The 24,171-nt window shown below is 44.6% G+C and overlaps 2 protein-coding genes across 10 annotated transcripts in view; one reads left to right on the top strand and one right to left on the bottom strand.

The window, feature by feature from the left end:
• Positions 1 to 8,553, bottom strand: part of hcfc1a (host cell factor C1a) — a 14,285-nt gene extending 5,732 nt beyond the window's left edge. For 2 of the 8 annotated variants that reach the window (XM_085273154.1, XM_085273158.1), the window contains exons 1-18: positions 8,395 to 8,553; positions 7,038 to 7,238; positions 6,352 to 6,500; positions 5,282 to 5,442; positions 4,965 to 5,173; positions 4,647 to 4,731; positions 4,430 to 4,536; positions 4,148 to 4,327; positions 3,823 to 4,065; positions 3,573 to 3,721; positions 3,296 to 3,478; positions 2,986 to 3,210; positions 2,508 to 2,612; positions 2,179 to 2,395; positions 1,927 to 2,063; positions 1,694 to 1,841; positions 1,389 to 1,609; positions 29 to 1,121 (exon numbers count right to left, since the gene is read on the bottom strand). In XM_085273154.1, the coding sequence (XP_085129280.1) occupies positions 29 to 1,121; positions 1,389 to 1,609; positions 1,694 to 1,841; positions 1,927 to 2,063; positions 2,179 to 2,395; positions 2,508 to 2,612; positions 2,986 to 3,210; positions 3,296 to 3,478; positions 3,573 to 3,721; positions 3,823 to 4,065; positions 4,148 to 4,327; positions 4,430 to 4,536; positions 4,647 to 4,731; positions 4,965 to 5,173; positions 5,282 to 5,442; positions 6,352 to 6,500; positions 7,038 to 7,233 (3,808 nt within the window). In that variant the 5' untranslated portion in view covers positions 7,234 to 7,238; positions 8,395 to 8,553. Of the gene's footprint in view, positions 1 to 28; positions 1,122 to 1,388; positions 1,610 to 1,693; positions 1,842 to 1,926; positions 2,064 to 2,178; positions 2,396 to 2,507; positions 2,613 to 2,985; positions 3,211 to 3,295; positions 3,479 to 3,572; positions 3,722 to 3,822; positions 4,066 to 4,147; positions 4,328 to 4,429; positions 4,537 to 4,646; positions 4,732 to 4,964; positions 5,174 to 5,281; positions 5,443 to 6,351; positions 6,501 to 7,037; positions 7,239 to 7,488; positions 7,777 to 8,174; positions 8,325 to 8,394 lie in introns of those variants that run through there. The other 6 variants (XM_085273159.1, XM_085273157.1, XM_085273155.1 and 3 more) reach the window with 6 other exon arrangements.
• On the top strand, positions 7,650 to 24,171 carry LOC146573780 (blue-sensitive opsin-like). 2 transcript variants are annotated; one of them, XM_085273165.1, is made up of 7 exons: positions 7,650 to 7,731; positions 16,826 to 16,920; positions 17,008 to 17,058; positions 22,444 to 22,612; positions 22,710 to 22,875; positions 23,143 to 23,382; positions 23,940 to 24,171. In XM_085273165.1, the coding sequence occupies exons 1-7, from the start codon at positions 7,673 to 7,675 to the stop codon at positions 24,042 to 24,044; spliced, it is 885 nt and encodes a 294-aa protein (XP_085129291.1). In that variant the 5' UTR covers positions 7,650 to 7,672; the 3' UTR covers positions 24,045 to 24,171. The 2 variants fall into 2 exon arrangements, with proteins under 2 accessions (XP_085129291.1, XP_085129290.1); XM_085273164.1 differs by lacking the exons at positions 7,650 to 7,731; positions 16,826 to 16,920; positions 17,008 to 17,058 and adding an exon at positions 20,982 to 22,328.

The raw sequence follows: 24,171 nt of genomic DNA, 5'->3' as shown, positions 1-24,171 counted from the left end.
GTAAAATGTACACAGTATGTTTACATACCAGTGCCTTCACCTGTCTCCATGCTACAAGTGGCAGTTGTGGCTGTGTTGGTGGTCCCTGTCTCGTGTGTTTCACAGGGAGGGTTGGAGCAAACCCTTTGGACCAGGGCTGTTGTTGTGCTGGTCTGGTCTCCTCCCATGCTGGAGGTGGCTGTGGACGGAGAATTGGTGGTCCCCGTCTCATGGGTTTCGCAGGGTGGATTAGAGCACACGCTCTGCACCGTGTCTGTCTGGTTTGCATTCATGCTAGATGAAGCTTGTGTGGTGGAGTTGGTGGTGCCCGTCACATGGGTCTCACAGGGCGGGTTGGAGCACGCCTGCTGCACTGCTCCCATGTTCGATGTTGCTGTGGTAGCCGTGTTTGTTGTTCCGGTTTCATGGGTCTCACATGGTGGGTTGGAGCACATGCGTAGCGCAGACATGTTTGAAGAAGCAGTTGTGGCTGTGTTGGTAGTTCCGGTCTCATGGGTCTCGCAGGGCGGGTTGGAGCACGCCTGCTGCACTCCTCCCATGTTCGACGTTGCTGTGGTAGCCGTGTTTGTTGTTCCGGTTTCATGGGTCTCACATGGTGGGTTGGAGCACATGCGTAGCGCAGACATGTTTGAAGAAGCAGTTGTGGCTGTGTTGGTAGTTCCGGTCTCATGGGTCTCGCAGGGCGGATTCGAGCAAACCTGTCCTGCACCGATTGTAGCTGAGGAAGTGGTGGCCGTGTTGGTGGTTCCTGTTTCATGGGTTTCACATGGTGGGTTAGAGCAGACCTGCCCTGCTCCAATTGTTGCAGACGAAGTGGTGGCTGTGTTGGTGGTTCCGGTTTCGTGGGTCTCACATGGTGGGTTAGAGCAGACCTGTCCTGCACCAATTGTTGCGGAAGAAGTGGTGGCTGTGTTGGTAGTTCCCGTTTCGTGGGTCTCACAGGGCGGATTAGAGCAGACCAGAGTGACAGTTCCAGAGCTCTCTCCAGCAGCTCCAGCCTCAGTGGAAGTGGGTTGCTCAGAGGTTGGTGAAGCCAGGATGGATACTGGTAGATCTTGTACTGGCTGAGCCTCAACACCACTGGGAGTTGTGATCAGAGTCACCTGGGTGGGCTGGTTCTGCTGAGAGGAAAGAGATGTCAGCTCTAAGGCAAATAGTATGTTATACATGGTCTAAAACAGAAGAACTTCATTGACTGTCTGAAAATTTCTGAGGAGCAGCTCTCCATTAGTCTGTGTTTACAAGAAGAGGTAGCAACATCTTCACATATGGTCTTTTTCAGCATGTTGTGATATACTACTTAAAGCTTATGACACATGCTACTGCAAGAGCTTCAAAGCCTAATGACTAAAATACAAATATTACAAAGTGGAGCTGCTGAGTATTACCTGCACTGTCATAGTAGAAGAGGGCAGTGCGGAGGAAGAAGTCAGGCTAGTCTGAGCAGCTGAAACTGTAATGGCAGTTGGGTTGATGACCTGGCTGGACAGGGTAGCAATGGTTCCCAGTGTGGTGATGGGAGTAACGAGAGAGGAAGTTGAACTATCAACTGTGCCTCCCGCCAAGCTAGAAGAAACGGTACCAGTGACTGTGCCGAGAGTGGTGACACCTGGAAGAAATGTGGTTTGAAAAATGAAACCAGAGAAACAAAACTGTTAATTTACATAATCATTACTTAGTAATTTTTTCGTACCTGTAGTCCCCTTGACAACCAGAGTTGTGACAGTCGGCTTAACAGCAGACACAGTCACTGGTGTAACCAGACGAACGCCACCCACTGTGCTCATGGGAACAGTGCGTAAAATAGTGCCAGGTTGCCCGGGAGCACCCTTCAAAACCACCTAGAAACAGAAGATTTAGGATAAGCAGGCAGCACAACAAACACAATATGTACCAAACACTGCTGAGCAAAAAGAGACAATTTACCTGTGTCAGTCCCTGCTGGCCAGCTGCCGTGGCAAGTTTGGGCACCGCAGTGATGATTTTCCCAGGAGTTCCTGTGGTCATCACCTTTGTGGTAAGGATTGTAATGGGCGTTTTCATACCTGCACTGCTTGTTACACCTGCAAGGACAAACACAAGCATGAATATAATCACTGATCAATCACTAATCCTAAATCTAAAGGTTAATTTACACAGCAAATGCCAAAAAGTGTGCAAACTTGAATGAGAACAAACCTGTAGCTCCAGGCTGGGTCATGATGGCTGACATGGGGATAGTCTTAATGATGGTGGTACCCTGCTTAGTGGTAGTAGGAGAGACTCCGCTGATGTTGAGGATAGTGGGCTTGTTTCCTGTGCCTCCAGCCTGGGAGGTGGTGATGATGGTTGTGGGTTTGCCATCTGCAGAGGTCACCAGCTTCAGGATTGTGCCAGCTGGGAGTGGACCCTTCGTCTGGAAAGAAAGGTGCATGTTATGAAAACTATTCAGGGAAAGACACGTGGTGCCTGTCTCAGGAGTTTTAAGCTACCTCCTGTTTTTTCCTGCACTCATGCAGATAGCTGACCTGTATGATCTGTGTGAGAGGGTTAGTGGAAGCCTGGCCTGTGACAGCTGATGTCTGCACTGGCTTGGTTTGTACCACAGACATCATCTTGCCAAGGTTGGAGATCTGCCGACATAGGAGAGAGACTCAAATTCATGAGTCACCAGAAAACATCGGATATTACGGGGAGGTCAGCCGGATGCTCGACCACCAAACTTGTGGCTCTAGAATCATTCTAGCCCTAACTGACCGACAGTCATGCAGATCACTGACATCATGCTCCCTGTCTTTTCCAATAGTCACTGTAGGCCAACTTTTACACCCTCCCTACTGGTTCAAAAAGACGCCACCATTGAGTGACCAATCGATACAAAGATGCAGAGTGCGAGGAAGCATTTTACAGAATCCATGGTTTAAAGCATGCCTGTGAAAGCACCAAAGGGTGCTCTCAAGTAGAGTTGCAGTATTACATTATGCTAAAGAATCCATGTTTTCTTACCAGAGTGCCACTGCTGCCCATGGTCAGGGGGCTCTTGACCAGGGTGATGGTCTTGGTGACTCCTCCCACCACAGTGGTCACCACCTGGGCCTGCTGGGCCACTGTGACTGCACCAGACTTGTGCACAGTGATGATGGGTCTGGTGGTAGTGGTGGGAGAGGATGCAGTTGCTGTGCCCACTTGGGCAGCGGCAGTCTTCAACATCCGGGTGGCCGGGTTACTGACCTACAAGCACATATTTATTATCACAAATGGCTTGTGATAGGACGAGCATAATGTTGGAAATGAGAGCGTTTACTGCAACGTGTACCATGACTGGAGAAGCCACTTTCACTGTGGTTGTGCTGGGAGAAACTGCCACTGTTTTGAGAATGGTAGCACCTGCAGGAACATTGAGGACAGTTCCTGCCGAAGAGGGCGGGATCTTCTGGGTTGCTGCTGCAGCAGCAGCTAAAGCTGCCATGCCACTCATCTGAGGGCTACTTCCAATTGGCTAAAAGTTAAAAAGAAATAAATGTTGACATTATTTGCTGATCTGGCAGTGCAGTTCACAGCGAAAGAACACAATTGTATGAAACTGCTCATACCGATCCCTGGGTAGTCTGGGCTGGAACTACCATTCGAACACCTGGAGGAAGGGATGTCACAGTGACGGGGGATTTCCCCGGCTGGCTGGGACGAACTGTGACAACAGATGCGCCTGTTGCAGACTGCTGAGCTGCAACCTTTAAAACTGCTGTAAAACAAATGAACCAAATTATTCACACCTTGTAGAATTTGGGTTGTTGCAGTTGCCGAGCTTCCTGGTGTGGTAACAAAAATGCAAAATTGTAATACCTGTCTGTGGTAAGCTCTGAGCCGACGGTGCTGCAGCAGCTGGCACTGGGCTCTTTGGAGAGTTAAGCGGCTGCGATGGGGTTGCGCTCATAGCTGGAGAGGCTGCAGCTGGAGTTGCAGGAATGTCATACTTCTGCAGCTGCAGCAAGTATGTGTCAGCTGTGGAGACTGCACCCCAACTCACCTCCAGAGAGTTTGTGTTGGCACGGACTAACTGCACCCTGGCAGGGGCGTGCGGTCGCTCTGGGGGGGGAGAGCAGAATTTTCAATACTATCTAATAACGAGCTGTTGTCTCCAACAGCACTCATGTTACAACACACCTACCTGTTTCCAGGTACCACAGATCTTTACAACAGACTTGGTTGTTCCAAGCTTTACGATAACCGTCACGGCCACTCCATACATAAAGCCTGGAATTGATAGCCACAGCACAGTGACCAGCACGGGCCCTGGGGATGTTGTCTTCAAGAGTATCCATCAACACTGTTTCCCAACACATGGTGTCTAACGAAGAATTACACAAAAGTTAAGAGTGGCACTGCACATTTGCTATTTAAAAAACAAACAAAAAAAATATGATTTCAATAAAAACAGAGATAGACAAACCGAGGTTCAAGCACGCAAGAGTGTTTGTGCATTTCCACTCTTTTTCGTGTGTGGCCACTTTGACATCATCCATCACCAAAGGTACCCATCCTCCGAAAACATACATCCTGCACAGAGAAATGAATTCGCACTTAGACCATTTAACAAGCACAGAATTTCAAAAATGAGTAAAATAAAAATTAAGTTTGCTGTTGGAAATGTGCAGCAGTCATCTCACTTGTTTGTGATGGTGGTAGCAGAGTGAAGACTTCGAGGAAGTGGCGCTGTGCCGCTTACTGATGGTTTGTTCCATGTCAGGGTATCTGGAGATTAAAAAAAATAAAATCAATAAAAGGTTATCTATTCTTAAATGCAAAAAGATAAGGCAGCTTGTGTACAGAAAACTCACAATTTCCTATATTGCTTCTCTAACAGTGAAATGCTCAGTTCCATTTGTTCTGATACTCTGTGAATCGCATCATGTCTCAGAGGGCTGATGGCAGGGCATTTCAATTTTAGTGTTGTTATTTCTCCATTTACACTTTATAAAACATACCAATGTCAAGTGTCCATAGATCTCCAAGACGGCAACCGCTCATTCCTCCATAGATTATTAAGCGCGACTTCCTGGTTGCCTTCTCTGTGTATACCACAGCAGTGTGGCTCTCACGAGGAGGAGGCAGGACTCCGTATGTGATTGGAATATCCCATCCAACCACACTGGAACCTGCACGAAGCTCGAGTGTGTACAGATCATTCAGGTATCTGATGAATAAAAACACAGTGACACTCACGTCGGTGGCTGAAACAGAAAAACATTTGCAGTCCTGCAAAACAGTGCTCCCCTGATGACTGTTCAGAAAACCTCTGTACCTGGGAATGTTGTTTTTTGGGTCTTCGCTGTCATTGGCGAGTCCACCAAACAGGTAGCATTTGTTGCCAACCAGTGAAAAGCTGTGGCCAAGACGAGGGCAAGGAGGGGGGCCATTCTTCGGGTTTTTTGCTTTTAATTTTTTCCATTCCCATCTGCTGGCCTGTAGCAAAAACCACAGTGGAAAAAAACGATCAGTCGATGGATGGCAGCATAAGCTGTAACTAACAAGTCTTAAGCTGACCACATTCCTTGTTCTGACAACATAAAAATAAGGACAGATTTAGTATCACAATTGTGACTGAACCCTTACATACTTTCCCCCCCTCATCAAATCCACATTTATTTAGTGTTTGTTTACAGAGCTACTCCATTTCCCAATGATTAAAAATCCACCTGGGATCTGGTGACAAAGACTTTTGGCACACTGCTTCCTTACATCCTTTAATCAGAAACGTAACATTTGAGAACTTCTCAGGATCGGTTAATGAAATTTGGCAAACCCAAACATACTAGAAGAGCAGAACAACGTAAATTGTAACCTTTCTACTACAGTTTTAAGAATAAAGACACATTACTCCTTTAATGTATTTTCTCAAGACTAGCACAACCAATGAAACCATAAACTTTGCAACACAGTTGTGTGATTTCACAAGTCATCATAGTTTCAATGACACAACCTTACTATAATGCTGTACAGCTGAGCATTGAACACTCAGTAACACCTATAGTGATGAAACTTACAAGTGACCTTGATTTTAATTGTAATAATTTGCCTGTTCTAGTAAATATTTTAACTGTAACAGGGGTGAAACATAACTTTGCAATCAACTTTCTCAATTTTTCCTGTATCAGTCATCTCTGATGCAGACAAGACAAAATTTCGCATGCAGCTGATAAAGACACTTTGCAGTACGATGGCCTACATATGAACATTGCTTTGTAAATATCTCTGGAAAATCTGACTTAGATGCCAGCTATATTTTGTTGCTATAAATACTTTACAAGCCTTCATTATACTGACAAGCAAACTTAGTACGAAAACTGGGGTTATTTTTCCATAAAGGTTTACCTGTAGTTCATAAAGATCGTTGCTGTACTTTCCATACTCCACCATTCCACCAAATACCAGCAACCGTGTGCCATCACAGACAAAACCATATGCAGCACAACCAGGAGGGATATCACCACGGACTGCTGGGATAAACCACTGGTTTGTTGCTAAAAATTAAAACACAATAACAATAAAGGGGTTATTTCTGGAGGCTTTCCTGTGGCAAATTGTAATTAATAAGTAAAGACATGCTATCACACCCACTAAGGCTTTAAAATGCTTAAAAGTAGAAGCAAAAAAATAACCCTCTATTTATTTTTGGAAACATAAACTTAAAATCTACATTAAAGAATGGGAACACAAACACAACTGCTGAGTCTGCCTGCCCTTATTGGTTTATAAGCAGGAAACTGGGGCAGGGGATATGCTTAAACCAACCAGCATCATCCATTTTATTTTAGCCCGCCTTTTTTAACGTGTATTAAAATCCTTCTCCGACAGGGGGGGCTAACTTCTGTTTGGCCTACTGGGGCCTGCAAGGCTATTTAGTTTTGCGCATTATAAACATATACTGAAATGAACTGTACTATTTTAGATGTAGAAGTACTTTGAGTTAGCCTTCTAAATATCTGAATTTTATTTGTAAGAAATGATGCTTTCTGCAGAAACAATTGATAAAGTTCCTTATGCAAAGTTGCGCTTACCGGTGTTGTATACATGCAGCTCATCCACAATCCCTTCGTTTCCACCGCCGAAAACAACCATAAGCTCCTTTATAGCCACAGCTCTGTGTCCATGTCTGGGCCGGGGAACAGGACCAGACCACCCGAGGACCCGTTTCCATCGCGGCTGCAGAACCGACGCTGTGGTCCCAGATACCGCGGAGCCAGGGGCAGACATGACTTCTACCGAAATAAATAATAAAGACGCATTAGTCATGTGTGCTTGAATAGTTCTGTTATCTTTCCATAAAACCTATGCAATACAAAAATAGCATCTAACCGTGCAATATAGCTAACTTTAAAGCAGGCTTTACAGTTAGCGGTTAGCTTTGGTTAATGAACACTGTCAAAAAAAGACAAGAAAAAACAATAACAGCAATAAACTATATTTGTACAAAACCTTTCGAGCAACTTCTGCTTTATGGTCTCTTACGCAGTTATGACGTCGTACTTCTGTTAAGAATCATAGTAAATCTTGCCATTATCCAAGTTTATTATTAGTTGTTTCTAACCATTGAATTCAATCCATGGAAGCCGCCATCTTGCAACCAAACAAACACCCGCTAACGCTACTGCCCGTCGGAAAAATGGCGGAAGCAAACGAAAAATAAAAATACATGACAACTAACCCACTACATCAACAAAAAACAAGGCAGGATGAATACAAATCCAACAGGTGATTATAAGCCCGTGTTCACAAAACGATACACAGTCGTACCACTAATTTATCCACTACTGCAATCGTTAGCAACAGTCGGCTATTTTCATGCCTCTCTGGGAGTCGCCATATTGTAGCTAACAACTTTAGCATTCTTTGCAACCGCTTTACCGCAATTATCAACGTTATAAAAAATCCAAAGTTTGTGTTAACAGTTGCAAATATTATGGGACTAAAGGGCCAAACAACTATGAGACCTTTTACCCAGATTTACAAAAAATTTAAAGTTGCAATCGCGGCATTCAAATTCTCATGTTAGCCGTACCCCGTTAGCTCTAGCGGCTAGTTACTCAACCTAATTTGCTCGAGCTAACGGCGTTAGCTGGCATCTGTCAAAGCGCTGCCGAATTTCTCAATTAAATTCAACGCAATTTAAAGTTTCTCTGTCGTGCATAATTTACCTGATACAAAGGCAAGCTCGGCAACGGTCTTAAAACTGAGCTAAATTGAGTTAAACAGCATAAACACAATGTTATTATGTTTCATGCCGTCTCTGGAAGCAGCCATCTTTTCAACAATCGGCCTAAGTCTACAGCTCCCACAAGAAAAATGGCCGGGCGGTTTGCTACAACAAAACACAACAGAGCGAAAAGGGCACAGACGCTTCAGAATTTTACTCACTTATTTCGATGCAGTTATTGCAAAAACACAGATATGTGCTCTAATCTTGCGGCAATAATCCAAATTCATTCGATTTGTGAAGAAGTATTTCCTCTCATGCCTGCCTGGAAGCTGCCATCTTCTTGACAACCAGAGGCGGAGGAAAATGGAAGAGAGTTGGCGTCACCCAAAGTAAACATGGCGACAAGGACCCACTTGCAAACCGTTTCGGAGGTAAAGGTATATACATTTTTTTTTATTTTTGTCAATCTGTGTGTGCGAATCGTGCAGTAAGTACCAGTGTACTTTTAGGAACACTGCAAATCGATTTAAAGTAAACACGTTACGACTTTGCGCGAATTACAACAAGTTGTGTTATAGGAGTTGGGTTATTGTCCCTTACTAAAGATGGCGACACCCGTACCGAATCTCCTTTTATTTTAATTTTGTATGCAATTCTGATTTTATTCCCCTCTAAACCTACTTGTATATGCCCACAAATTCTCGACAACACCGCACGAGCAACAATTTACAGACTTTGCGCTCGCATATATTAATGTTGACACGCCCACGCCCCCCTTTAGCGCGCCCTCCACTGATACAAATACTCTACTACAATGGCTTCAACATAAAAAAAAAGCGTCCCTGGTTTTGACATCAATATGTTCAGCCGTAGGATAGGCGGAAGACAATGGATGGATGATGGACGGATGGATGTTCAGCCATATTCTTTGATGTCAACCTAAAAGACAAGTAAATGTACGCTCCAGGTAGCGAAATAAAACATATAGTTAAAAAGTATTTCGGTTTATGACCGAGACAACAAATAAAGAAATGATTGTACATTATGACCAATACTGCAAAACAGATCACATCATATTTAGAGCAACTCAGATTTAAAACACAACATATATACACAGTACTTTGTCAAAGTCTTGAGATACTATTCATTTATTTATATCTTGTTAGGAAAATGGTAAATCCATACAGAAACATGTATTTTTGGAAATACTATTTTTTTTTAAAAGGCAAAAAAAGTTTTTTCAATTGTGCCAAGCTTAAAAGTCAATATTTCAGATGACAAGCTTTATTATTTAACACAGCCTTAACTCTCTTAGGCAAGCTTTCCTGTCATTTCATTGCGTAGCCTTCAGGAATAGTACTTCCAGGCTATTTGAAGAACATTCAAAGCTCCTTTTTTGGACCATGGCTGCCCTTTGTTCTCTTTTAATAACCATACATTGCTTCAATAACTGATAGTGTTGTATTCTGTGTTTATCTATCCAGGTGTGCTTTTACTGTGCTGGCAGTGTGACAAAAAAGTCACTGCCAGATGTAGAAAGTCTGGCTACTTGGAAGCAAAATATAAAGAAATAAGTGTGGTTCAAGCATTTTAGTTTGGCAGACTAGTGCCAGATGTCCGGGTAACCAGCAAGAGAAAAAGGTGAGCGAGTATTAGCATAATTCTGACTTTTTGCAGGTTGAATTCGTTGCTGCGAAGATGATAAGTTAATGTGGCTTAAACAGTCATTGCATGTTCTGATGGACTGCAAAGCTATCCTCAGCAGTAGGCCAGGACTTCTTCTTCTTTTTCTTCTTCTTCAAAAAGTCTGCGCAAACATTTTTTTAAATTATTATTGCCAGACTACTTTATCATCCATTAGCTGGTTGGCAGTAATTCAATCTGTCTCTTTTTACACTACAGCTTTATTTCTGCTGCATGTGGGGTGCTTACATGCACCTTAAAGACCTTAGGTTCTGAGTACCTGAACCTGACCTCTGACCTTCTTCCTAAAGAAGGCCAATAATAAAGAAAAAAAACATATTTCATGATATGAAAAGTAGCTGCCCTTTGTTGCAGCACTATGTTAGTCCATTAGATGGCAGACTTACACTACTGATTTTCTTCCTCCATCAAAGGTGACTTTTGAGGTGAGGTGACTTTTCAGTGCCTTTTGTCTGTCTGTGTACAACATTAAACAAAACTGTACACATGTACATGTACAAATAAACATGTACACATGCAAACTGTGTTTGTATGTGTACATGTTTATTTGTAACAGGCAGAAAGACGGAGGTTTGCGTGCTTGTCAGAATCAGAATCGTGTTTATTGGCCAAGTATATGTGCAGACACATACAAGGAATTTGGTTCCGGTAGATGGTGGCTCAGCACAGCAATGTAAATCACACACACACACACACACACACACACACACACACACACACACACACACACACACCTCCTGGGGAGGGAGGCAAGAGAGGTCCCCACAATCCTCTCCGCTGCTCTCAATCAATCAATCTTTATTTATAAAGCACTTTTCATACAAAAAAAAAATGTAGCACAAAGTGCTTTACATGGTTAAAATCAGCCCACCCCACCCTCCAACTCACTCCCCACACTCTCATTAACATAAACAATGTGAATACACACATACCCCCCCCCCCCCCCCCCACGCACACACACACGTGTCTATATATACATTACACATGCATACACATACAGTACATACACAAAGCTGTGTAAACCAACTATAAATAACTAATCTAAACTTATTTACATAAAATACAGAAATGAAATGAGGTGGAATGAATACTACAGAATGTACATAAGGTGCAGTTGCAGTCTGGCAGTGGGAGCAGTGTGACAGGTCAACTGTTTAGAAGGGAGATGGCGAGGGGAAAGAAACTGTTCCTGGTCTGCAGGCTTCTGAACCGTCTGCCAGAGGGCAGCAGATCAAAAAGTCTGTGTCCAGGGTGTGAGGGGTCTGTGATGATTTTCCCTGCCCGTTTCCTGGTTCTTGAGAGGTACAGATCCTGGATGGAGGGCAGGGGGCGCCAATGATCCTTTCTGCTGCCCGTACAGTCCGCTGCAGTCTGGTCCTGTCCTGTTTAGTGGCTGCACCATAACAAACTGTGATGGAGGAGCACAGGACAGACTCAATGACCGCAGCGTAGAACTGGATCAGCAGCTCCTGTGTCGACTGTACTCCCCAAGTTGTCTCAGGAAGTACATCCTCTGCTGGGTCTTTTTGAGGATGGAGTTGATGTTGGTCTCCCACTTCAGGTCCTGGGAGATGGTGGTACCCAGGAACTTGAAGGTCTTCACAGTCGACACACAGCTGTCTGATATGGTGAGGGGGAGCAGAGTTGAGGGATGTTTCCTGAAGTCCACTGTCATCTCTACAGTCTTAAGAGTGTTCAGCTCCAGATTGTGCTGACTGCACCAGAGTACCAGCCGCTCAACTTCCTGCCGGTATGCAGACTCATCACTATCCTGAATGAGGCCAATGACAGTGGTGTCATCTGCAAACTTTAGGAGTTTAACAGCCGAGTTCTTGGAGGTGCAGTCATTAGTGTAGAGGGAGAACAGTAGTGGTGAGAGGACACATCCTTGAGGGGCACCAATACTGAGGGACCGAGTTTCAGAGGTGATCTCCCCCAGCCTCACTTGTTGCTTTCTATCTGTCAGGAAGCTGGTGATCCACTGACAGGTAGGTGGTGACACGCTGAGCTGGGAGAGTTTGGAGGAGAGAAGTTCAGGCACGATGGTGTTAAAAGCCGAACTAAAGTCCACAAACAGGACCCTGGCAAAAGTTCCCGGGCGGTCGAGGTGTTGCAGGATGTAATGCAGCCCCATGTTCACTGCATCATCCACCGACCTGTTTGCCCGGTAGGCAAACTGCAGAGGGTCCAGCTGGTGGCCTGTAATGTCTTTCAGATGGGCTAACACCAGTCGTTCAAAGGATTTCATGACCACAGATGTCAAGGCGACAGGTCTGTAGTCATTCAGTCAGAGTAAAGATGGGAGCCAGCTGTTCAGCACAGGTTTTAGTGCTGTGATTTATATACGCGTTTAACTCACTGCTGTCATATAAAGAACATTTTTTTAAAAAGAAAGGAAGAACAAACAAATTAAAAACCAAGCCACTTTTATATACATGATTCTCTTGAGCCAGCCTCCATTTACTTGTATTTTATTTCCAAGGAGCCAGTTGATTGTTTGTTAACTCACTTAACACGAACCTATCAATTATTCAAGCATAAAAAATTGCACCTAACTCAAAAAACGAAGCAATGTTGTGTCTACGCATAACGAAAAAAGGCTCTATCACAGTGTGGGGCTGTATTTCAGCCAGTGGTGTTGGGGATTTGTCAAGACTGATCTAATTATGAACAAAGAAATGTTCCATCAGATTTTGATCCATTATGCAATATAGAGACCTTACCCTCTGGAAAGAATTATTTTCAGGATGATGATCCCAAACGTACTGCCAGCGTAGTAAAACCATACCTGGATAGAAAAAACACAGTGAAACACCACGAGTCATGGATTGGCCTCCCCAGAGTGGGGAGCTCAACATTATTGAACAGAACAAAAGGACGCCAACATCCAAAGAAAAGCTTTGAATGTCCTTCACGAAGCCTGGAGAACTATTCCTGAAGACTTCTTAAAGAAATCACAAGAAAACCTGCCTAGGAAAGTTCACAGTGTTTTGAAGAATAAATAAAGTCATACCATTGACTTTCAAGCCCATCAGAATATAAAGAAATGAAGGATGATTCACGAGTTTTGCACAACGCTGGAAATGACCATCAAATAGGCTATAAGGTCCAACTACAGCTGCACACTCAAATAGGTCCCTTTGTTTTTCTGATCAAACCTAAAATGAAGAAAATTGCCATTGATGCAGAAAAACTAAAGAATAACTATTCCTCATATTGTGTTTGGTCAAGATTGTTTTTATTTTGAAAGAACTAGAAAGAAAGAAACTACAATGGTAAAGCCATTTCAGTGGACATTTCATGCGTGCCGCAGAAAAGGGATTATGTCTCGGAAGTCTCAACAGACAGATTGGAAACTCGTTAGGGCCGTCATGACGATAATGATGAGATAAAAGGATGAAAGCTTCCTAGAAAGCCAAGCATGACCTCTGCCTAAAGAACGAAAACAAAGGAAATAGCAGAGATCACGGAACACTTGGAAAAATACTCTTGTTCACGTCTTGCTGAGTGATGTCTATACATGCTGTACTGTGAAAAATCTTGATCAGTGTCACTGTATTTTTTATTATCATTATTATTATCGTCATGTTTAGATTTTAACCAGATTGGGTCACGAAAACACAGCACATATATATTTTTTGTAGTACATACTGACATACTGTCCATGTTTCTCATACATGTGCTCACCTGGATGAGTACAGCAGACTGAGAAAGGTCAGTGGTGCTCAGATGCCAGTAATTGTTTACACTCATTAAGAGTCTTAGATAATGGCAGGAGAGCTGAGCTTTCAAACCCTAAAGAGATCATGATGTCACTCAAGTGACACGGATCAAGGATTTTAAGCGGGATTTTGAGAAGGGATTTTTTTTCCCTCCCACCACTACAGCAGGCTGTCTGACTCATTCATATTCATATTGTGCCCACATCTGTGAGGTTGTTTGGCTTTATAAACTTATATTCAGGAATTCTAAAGGTAAATAATCTTGTAAAGGGTTGATTTGTCACAGCACAGAGTTGTCACAAATGATGAGCAAGGTTGTAAAGTAGGAGTTCTATGCATTTTGTTATTTAAAAAGAAAACATCATGCACCAGATTGCATATCATTTAGTTTTTTGTTCACACATCCTGTGATCGTCCACAGATCTTCACTGAGCATCTTCAGAACACGTACCTAAATGTTTTTGTTTTCTTTTTTTTCTACCAAATGCTTCATTTTAGGGACTTGCACGGAGGGTCACACCAGTGTACAAACACAGTAACACAGTGACAGGAACAGCGTCACATCCTTGATGGTCTTACATTTACCCTCTGTTCTAAATGGATGTTATCTTAATTGCTTTCCTAATCACACACAAAGCCATATTAACCTGATGAAAAATGACAACAGTGACAAAGAAAATGCAAACATGGGCGCTGGTTTCATTTAGGTATTGGGGTGGAATAAACCCAGTTACTTTTATTACAGCCACTACATTTCTTGCAGTCTGGTGAGTTTGTATGCACCATTTGCACCTTTTCAATAGGCGGTGAGATTTGTCATTATTATTATTTATGGGAAAATACAAAAATCAGTTAATCTCAGACTGGAATGCAGTGGACTGAGGACCACTTTTGAGTCAAAACACATCTTTTAGGTTTACCTTGTTGCTTATGAAAGAGTCTGGACAAAGGAATTATCCATTCTATTTCTTAGCAGGCTACTTTTGTGCCTTCTGTTTGGAATGGTAACTGCCTAAATGTACGTCTATCACCTGCCAATAATATCCATCCATCATCCACCCACCCATAGCCCATCCATCATCTTTGGTTTGAATTTAAGGTTGCAGGGGCTGAAGCCTATCCAGCTCACACTGGGCAAAAGGTAGAATACCCTCTGGACAGATCACTAATGTGTTGCAGGGCAAACACAGAGAGACAGACAACCATTTACCTCACTTCATGTTATTGTCCCAAGTAAAGAATCTAGGGGTAGAAGACATCTACGGCAAATAATTCTGGACCTCTCATACGCTAAATTTCGAGAGGATGAATTGGTGGGTTTGTATGGTAGTCTGAAGCTGGATGGCATGCCACCTGGTGGAGACTGATATTATTTCTTTATTGCTGGCAGAAGCTCATTACAATGGCATTGCCCCAAATAAAATGCCTCATAAGGAAATGACAGCAGTCTAGGGAGCAAAGTAGGATACTTTTTTTTTAATGTTCTCAATGCTTTTATTATTTAAGGTCCAAAACTGAACCGTCACAGGCCAGAGCAGGCTGAGCTGGGTGGGCATAAGAGGTGTTTGTGTTGAAGGCACAGGTGGAGGATGTGCAGAGATGATGGCAGGGTGCTAACCACCAACGTGTACACTAAATGTGTTTATGACCTATTTTTGATTAATTTTATTTTTTTAAAAATATACATATACTACTTTATAATAAACACATGTACAGCAGACAGTCCTTAGAATTCTCATATGTACTTGTACTGTATGTGTCATTCACAACAACATCTGTCAAATAAAGACAGCAGTCTGGGTCAAGTCTTTGTGAAACTCTGGCATTAGTTGTCTGATTTAAGGTTGGTCCAAATGTCCTTTTACAATAATGAGATTGCGGGTTTACTTGTTACTGTTTAGGAACTTACAGCTTTAACACCTAAAGCATTATTTTACTTTAAAAGCTTTATAATTACACAAGATATCTGCTAAATAATAAACAAATGTATGCAAAATTTCAGAACCTATACTTTGATTTCCTTTGCTATTAATTTTCACTCATTGCATCAAATGTCATATATGTACAGTATTTACAGCATTAAAACAATTATATATTTCTGAAATCGAGCTGAATTTGTGAATAGTCTTTCTTTTATAGTGTTTCTATGTGGGAAAAAAAATCGTCATTCACAGTTACAGGTTTGACTTGTAAGTCCACAGTCTATATTTGTAATTTTGTTGATATTTAATATATTTAAATTCCTGGAGAGTTAATAGGAAAACACTGTTAAATTACACAGTTTCTTTGTTGTTGTTGTTTTTTACAGTGAGTGTGCATTTCCACAGTAGAACTCACAAAGACAATATTCCCCACTTTCTTCACCTACTTGTCATGAAGAGACTATCAACATTATATCTGTCCTGCTGTAATTTGTTCTGAAGTGGAAAAAAATGCCCAAACTCTGCCGTCTGCAGAGATCCATCCTCTACATCGGATAATCCTTTCTTGAGCCTGATACGATAATGAAGGTCAAGATTATCCATCCTAATACTAACAGCAAGCAGGTTAATCAAGATCAGACTGAATGTGATTTGCTGTCGTAATAGCGCTGGTACCTGGATTAGCAGATCCCAAAACAGTGTCCTTCCCTCTATAGTGGAACTAATTGAACCATCTTGTGCATTGGCACTCGCTAACGTGTTTGCTTATCTGTGGAAACATGTTTGTCAGTAGATAGCCATTACTTCATGTTCATTATGTTGAGCATACCCTAAAAACCTATATTGGCTTCTAATTTTTCATTTTTATATTTCTTGCTTCTGGTGATATTCCTGGAGGAGTTGCTTTTTCCTTTTCTGGATAAATCCATCAATACATCCAGTTACAGTCATAGGGGTCAAGTCAGCTGATACTGTGAGAGGCAGAGTACAGCCTGGACAGGGTGACTGCCAACTTCAGAGAGTGACAAGATCAAAGTTACATAAAATTCCAATTAAGACCTACTAATTAACTTGTCATATAGGTTTTTGTTATATGGGGTGAACTTCCTGAGAAAAGCCTCACATGCACAGTAAGAACAATTCCACAGAGGAAGGCCCCATGCAGTTTCAAACCCACAACCCTCTTAATGCTGTCGCTTACTTAATGAATAAATAATTGTTTAATCATTGAATTAATTAAGTATTTAAATGTTTGACAGGCCTGTAAATGTATTCCCACTCCCTCTGCTGCTTTACTCCAGCACACCTACAATAGATGCTGCACTAAACATCACACAAAAACTGCCCCATTCCTGTGGATGTGGAGAAAATCACACATACTACATACTATGCAAAGGTAAATTTTCTGTAATGAAACAAGCAGATGGGTGACTTGCTGAACATGCAGAATCCATGTAAGTCATCTTGTTTTCTTACTTGACAGGCAGCAAAGACCCAAGCTGGATCTGCGTCCACCCTGAAGCCCAACAACAAGGTGACCAGGATGGTGTTGATCTTTGTGCTGGGCTTCCTGACATGATACATCCCAGCTTTGCTTTTGTACTTGTGAACAACCACCATCAGTCTTTTGATTTGAGATTTGCTTCTATAGTGTCTGTCTTTTCCAAGATCCCCTGCAGTCTTTAACCTAGTTGTCCATGTTGTCCTTGATAAACAGATCTTTAGGATCTCCTGCCAATTTTTGGCAAGCACAAAAGAACAGCATGGACATCACGTGTCTCCACATTCTGGAAACTTGCTGTCTGTAGAAGTCCCTATCCTTTCCATAATTAAAAGATCTCAAAAATAATATAAACTAACAAACAGGTTTAAATTAAAATGTCTTATTAAAGCAGCTGCAATGCATCAGGAAACAGCAGCTTATATAAATAAACTATCCATCCATCCATCCATCCATCCACTCCTCCTTGAATCGCTACCTTATCGTGGTGGAGGGGTTTGTGTGTCCCAGGGATCCCAGGGGCTATGTTGTCTGGGGGCTTTTGCCCCCTGGTAGGGTCTCCCATGGCAAACTGGTCCTGGGTGAGGGACCAGACAAAGAGCGATTCAGAAGACCCCCATGAAAAGAATATCGAGGGAACAGTTTACCCTGCCCGGGATAGGGTTACCGGGGCCCCGCCCTGGAGCCAGGCCCGGGGAGGGTGCCCGAGGGCGAGCGTCTGGTGGCCGGGCCTTAGTCCATGGGGCCCGGCCGGGCACAGCCCGAAGAGGAGACATGGGCCCATCCTCCCGCAGGCCCACCACCCGCAGGAGGCGCCATAGGGGTCGGGTGCATTGTGAGCCGGGTGGCGGCCAGGAGCGGAGGCCCTGGCGGACCGACCCCCGGCTGCCAAGACTGGCAATAGGGACATGGAATGTCACCTCTCTGGTGGGGAAGGAGCCTGAGTTGGTGCGTGAGGTTGAGAGGTACCGGCTAGATATAGTTGGGCTCACCTCTACGCATTGTCTGGGCTCTGGAACCAGTCTCCTGGAGAGGGGCTGGACTCTGTCTCAGTCTGGAGTTGCCCCTGGTGAGAGGCGGCGGGCTGGGGTGGGTATTCTTATATCCCCTCGGCTTGCTGCCGGTACGTTGGGGTTTTTCCCGGTGGACGAGAGGGTTTGTTCCCTGCGCCTTAGGGTCGGGGAACGGGTCCTGACTGTCATCTGCGCTTATGCGCCGAGTGGCAGTTCGGAGTACCCAGCCTTCTTAGAGTCCCTGGGGGGGGTGCTGGAAGGTGCTCCACCTGGAGACTCTGTTGTCCTGCTGGGAGACTTCAATGCTCACGTGGGTAACGACAGCGAGACCTGGAGGGGCGTGATTGGGAGGAACGGCCTCCCTGATCTGAACCCGAGCGGTGCTTTGTTATTGGACTTCTGTGCTAATCACAGTTTGGCCATAACGAACACCCTGTTCGAACATAAGAGTGTCCATAAGTGCACGTGGCACCAGGATGCTCTAGGCCGTAGGTCGATGATCGATTTTGTAATCGTATCACCAGACCTGCGACCATATGTTCTGGACACTCGGGTAAAGAGAGGGGCTGAGCTGTCAACTGATCACCACCTGGTGGTGAGTTGGATCAGGTGGCGGGGGAGGACGCTGGACAGACCTGGTGCACCTAAACGCGTAGTGAGGGTGTGCTGGGAACGTCTAGCAGAGGCCCCAGTCCGCGAGATCTTCAACGCACACCTCCGGCAGAGCTTCAACAGCATTCCGAGGGAGACTGGGGACATTGAGTCCGAATGGACCATGTTCAGCGTCTCCATTGCCGAAGCTGCTGCATTGAGCTGCGGCCGCAAGGTGGTTGGTGCCTGCCGTGGTGGTAATCCCCGAACCAAATGGTGGACACCAGAGGTGAAGGGAGCCACCAGGCTGAAGAAGGAGGCCTATCGGGCTTGGTTAGCCTGTGGGACTCCGGAGGCAGCCGACAGGTATCGACAGGCCAAGCGGAATGCGGCCCGGGCAGTGGCTGAAGCAAAAACTCGGGTGTGGGAGGAGTTCGGAGAGGCCATGGAAAAAGACTTTCGGACTGCCTCGAAGAGATTCTGGCAAACCGTCAGGCGTCTCAGGAGGGGAAAGCGGTGCTCTACCTGCACTGTGTATAGTGCTGGCGGAGCGCTGTTGACGTCGACTGAGAAAATTGTCGGGCGGTGGAAGGAATACTTCGAGGACCTCCTTAATCCCACTGACACGTCTTCCGGGGAGGAAGCAGAGTCTGGGGATGAGGGGTGTGACCCACCGATTTCCGGGGGCGAGGTCACTGAGGCAGTTAAACAACTCCTTGGTGGCAGAGCCCCTGGTGTCGATGAGGTCCGCCCCGAGTTCCTGAAGGCTCTGGACGTTGTAGGGCTGTCTTGGTTGACACGTCTCTGCAATGTTGCGTGGAGATCAGGGGCAGTACCTGTGGACTGGCAGACCGGGGTGGTGGTCCCCATCTTCAAGAAGGGGGACCGGAGGGTGTGTTCCAACTACAGGGGGATCACACTCCTCAGCCTCCCCGGGAAAGTCTATGCCAGGGTGCTGGAGAGGAGGGTTCGTCCGCTAGTCGAACCTCGGATACAGGAGGAACAATGCGGTTTTCGTCCTGGTCGCGGAACACTGGACCAGCTCTTTGTCCTCTCGAGGATACTTGAGGGTGCATGGGAGTTTGCCCAACCAGTCTACATGTGTTTTGTGGACCTGGAGAAGGCATTCGACCGTGTCCCTCGGGGCGTCCTGTGGGAGGTGTTGCGCGAGTATGGGGTGTCTGGCCCATTGCTACGGGCCATTCAATCCCTATACAACCGTTGCAAGAGCTTGGTTCGCATTGCCGGCAATAAGTCGGACTCGTTCCCGGTGGGTGATGGGCTCCGCCAAGGCTGCCCTTTGTCTCCGGTTCTGTTCATAATTTTTATGGACAGGATTTCTAGGCGCAGCCAAGTGGCGGAGGGCTTTCGCTTTGGTGGCCTCAGAATCTCATCTCTGATTTTTGCGGATGATGTGGTTCTGTTGGCTTCATCGGGTGAGGGCCTCCAGCTCGCACTGGAGCGGTTCGCAGCCGAGTGTAACGCAGCGGGAATGAGGATCAGCACCTCCAAATCTGAGGCCATGGTTCTCAGCCGGAAAAGGGTGGAGTGCCCACTCCGGGTCGGGGATGAGTTCCTGCCCCAAGTGGAGGAGTTCAAGTATCTCGGGGTCTTGTTCGCGAGTGATGGGAGAAGGGAGCTGGAGATCGACAGACGGATTGGGGCTGCGGCTGCAGTAATGCGGACGCTGCACCGGTCAGTCGTGGTGAAGAGGGAGCTGAGTGTAAAAGCGAAGCTCTCAATTTACCGGTCGATCTACGTCCCTACCCTCACCTATGGCCACGAGCTGTGGGTAGTGACCGAAAGAACGAGATCGCGGATACAAGCGGCGGAAATGAGCTTCCTCCGAAGGGTGGCTGGCCTCTCCCTTAGAGATAGGGTGAGAAGTTCGGCCATCCGGGAGGAGCTTAGAGTAGAGCAGCTGCTGCTCCACATCGAAAGGAGCCAGCTGAGGTGGTTCGGGCATCTGGCAAGGATGCCCCCTGGGCGCCTCCTGGGCGAGGTGTTCCAGGCATGTCCCACCGGGAGGAGGCCCCGGGGCAGACCCAGGACACGCTGGAGAGATTATATCTCTCGGCTGGCCTGGGAACGCCTTGGTATTCCCCCGGACAAGCTGGAGGAGGTGGCTGGGGAGAGGGAGGTCTGGACCTCTTTGCTTAGGCTGCTACCCCCGCGACCCGACCTCGGATAAGCGGATGAAGATGGATGGATGGATGGAAAAAAACTAAATAAAGATGCTGAGGATGAGCAGAAATAAGGATGAAGACTCCTCAACATGAGTTGGACCTGCTTCGAGTGGAAATGCATGTGATTAGGTTGATTTTTTATAAACTGCTGCTGACTGGCTGCATATCATAGCTGTATTTTGTTAATATTCACATACACACCAAATTGCTGAGGTTGTGCAATTTTGTTTTTCCTGTATGAAATAGTCTACAACTTTTTTGCCCATTAAAATGAAATAAAGTTAGAAATAAGAAAGTGTTGAGCAAGCTAGTTTAATAGTTCTATTTTCCTCCACTAACTTTCTTCCTCTTAAGTATGCTTATGCACATCCTCCTCTGTATCGGATCGTTGGGACGACAATGAGCAAATTCTGCGATTAACCCGCCAGCTTAAATCGTACCACAGAGTGTTACAATAAAACCTTCAATCTTGCATGCTAGTGCAACAAAGACGCTCCCTTAAGCTCAGTAAAGGCAGCAAAATGCCAAGAAGGTAACACAAAGCTTGAGTTAAATCCCCATGCAAAATAGGGTGTAATCCACTTAACAAGAGATTATCAAATATAATGTGATTGGAAACCAGATTAGCAGGTGAAGACCGGCAGGGAACTTCCTTAGGAAAGAGGGATTAACCTCTTTAACCAAGTTTGGATGCCAAAAACATATCTAGGTTTGCACAGATTTTTGGAAGTCCAAATATGCTTGTGTTTGTTCCCAGATTCAAATACTTGTTAGTTCTGATATCTGTCAAATAACCAAATCTCAGAATTTAGCATCACAGCACGCAACACAGAACTGGAAACCACAGAAGCATCAACACCAGTTAATAAAATGAAAAGCTATGAAGGCAATTAAATTAGTCAATTAATTACGTAGTCAATTAAATAATCAATTAACCACTTTATAGCGATCAGTGTCATGAAACCCTTTATAAACGTCAATACGACGCACACAGCCAATAAAGACAAGAGACGATAGAATTCCTAACCGCACAGCGTTCATGTCTGCTCCTTAAATTTATTATTTGGCAGAGCCTGCGCGATACCTAATTTGAGCCGTAACATCAGCAGGAGTACGTTGTTCGAAATAAGCAAAATGAAGGGTAAACGTGATATGGAGCTGCCAGAAGACTTCTGGATACCCGTCAGCCTGGACACAAACAACATCACGTCACTTAGCCCTTTTCTGGTTCCACAGGACCACTTGGGGGATACTGCCACCTTTTACGCCATGGCAGTTTTCATGTTATTCATATTTATTTTTGGCACTTTCATCAACGCCCTTACCATTGCATGCACCATCCAATACAAGAAACTTCGATCCCACCTCAACTACATCCTGTTGAACTTGGCAGCAGCAAACCTTCTTGTGTCCACTGTGGGCTCCTTCACTGCCTGCTGCACTTTTTCATTCAGATATTTCATCTTTGGTGCGCTAGCATGCAAGATCGAAGGTTTCATGGTAACACTCGGTGGTAAGTCATTGGCTGCAGACAACACTGTAAAAATCCGTTGTAGCCCATCTCCCTTTTAATAGACTTATTTATGCTGATTTCTAGAGGGAGTTAAAGGGTTTTCCTGTCATTGCAGGTATGGTAAGCCTGTGGTCCCTTGCTGTGATAGCTTTCGAGCGATGGCTTGTGATTTGCAAGCCGCTCGGTAACTTTATTTTCAAGCCCGACCACGCTATAGCCTGCTGTGCATTCACTTGGTTTTTTGCAGTATTTGCCTCAGCTCCTCCACTGTTCGGCTGGAGCAGGTAAGCAACAGACACAACATACTTCAGAAAATCAGCTGGCAACACAATGCATTTAAGTAGAACTGTACAATCAACGTGCTTCTACTTTTCCTTGCAGGTATATTCCAGAAGGCCTACAGTGCTCCTGTGGGCCAGACTGGTACACCACAAACAACAAATACAACAATGAGTCCTATGTGATGTTCCTGTTCTGCTTCTGCTTTGCTGTTCCTTTGACCACGATTATCTTTTGCTACTCCCAGCTGCTCATCACACTGAAAATGGTGAGACAAAATGAGATGGTTTTGGTCTACTGAAATTATTCTCTTGATGACTGAGAAACATGTATACTTAAATAAATGCTGTCTTATATCCTATCAAAGCCAAAATCTAACAGGCCAGATCTACTTACCATTCAAACTGACACGCTTAGTATTATTAATATCTGCAAGATCAAAGCACAACGTAAACTCTTCTATTTATTCACATGACTTGTGGTTTTTTTCAAAGTAACCTTTCCAACATGACCCTGATCAATCCCACATTAACAGGCAGCCAAGGCCCAAGCTGAGTCTGCCTCCACCCAGAAGGCAGAGAGGGAAGTGACCAGGATGGTGGTGATCATGGTGCTCGGCTTCTTGGTGTGCTGGATGCCATATGCCTCCTTTGCTCTTTGGGTTGTGAACAACCGTGGGCAGTCATTCGATCTGAGATTTGCGACTATACCGTCCTGTTTCTCAAAGGCTTCAGCAGTCTACAACCCTGTTATCTATGTGGTCTTTAATAAACAGGTCAGTTACATGCTGTGCCGAGTAAGTACTAAGTTATTTAGAAGCAAATGGGTTGTCTTCTCCTGGTTTTTAATACACCAAACAACATGTTTTAAAGTTATCTGATGTGCAGGAGCTTTGAATCGATGCTCTACTTTATCTATGTGTATCTCACTACTGTGACTCTTTTATATCCAACTTAAACAACATGTTTGGTTAATTTTTGTCCCATTTAGAAGGAATGTAAATAAAAGGGGTTATAGGTAGGGGTAATCTGGGGGTCAATGGCTCAGTTCCCTTGCTGTGACTCCGTTAGAAGGTAGAGCAACAAGTCAGTTGTTGGATCCCTGGCGACTCCAGTCCATACACGTGTCCTTGGGCAAGATGTTCGTGCTTTGAAGATGTTTTTGGTGCAAAAGTCTACTAACCAACCTATTTTCTTAACTTTATATAGGCTGTATCATATCTTAGCTGTGGTCCTAAAGCTATAAATAATTGGGCTGTTTTTATGCATAAAAAATGATACTTTATAACTTTGCACAGGAGATTTAATCTACAAATATGTTTTTCCCTTGCAGTTCCGTACATGTATGTTAGCGATGATGGGGATGGGAGGAGGTGAGGAGGAGGAGAGCTCAACAACACAATCGGTGACTGAAGTTTCCAAAGTCGGGCCTGCTTAGGCAACACGTCAATGCTCGCTGATTTCTGAACTGTAAATTACAAAGAATGTACATGTATTTTATCATATGTAAAAATGTCATGATTTAAGTAGGAATAATCTGCAAAATGAAAATGCAAATAAAAAAC

This window comes from Mchenga conophoros, linkage group LG5 (assembly GCF_057382185.1).
Source record: "Mchenga conophoros isolate Kocher_MC1m ecotype Shallow Benthic linkage group LG5, M_conophoros_male_GT1.1, whole genome shotgun sequence".
Taxonomy (NCBI): Eukaryota; Metazoa; Chordata; class Actinopteri; order Cichliformes; family Cichlidae; genus Mchenga; species Mchenga conophoros.
This window is presented reverse-complemented; position numbering and strand designations above follow the sequence as displayed.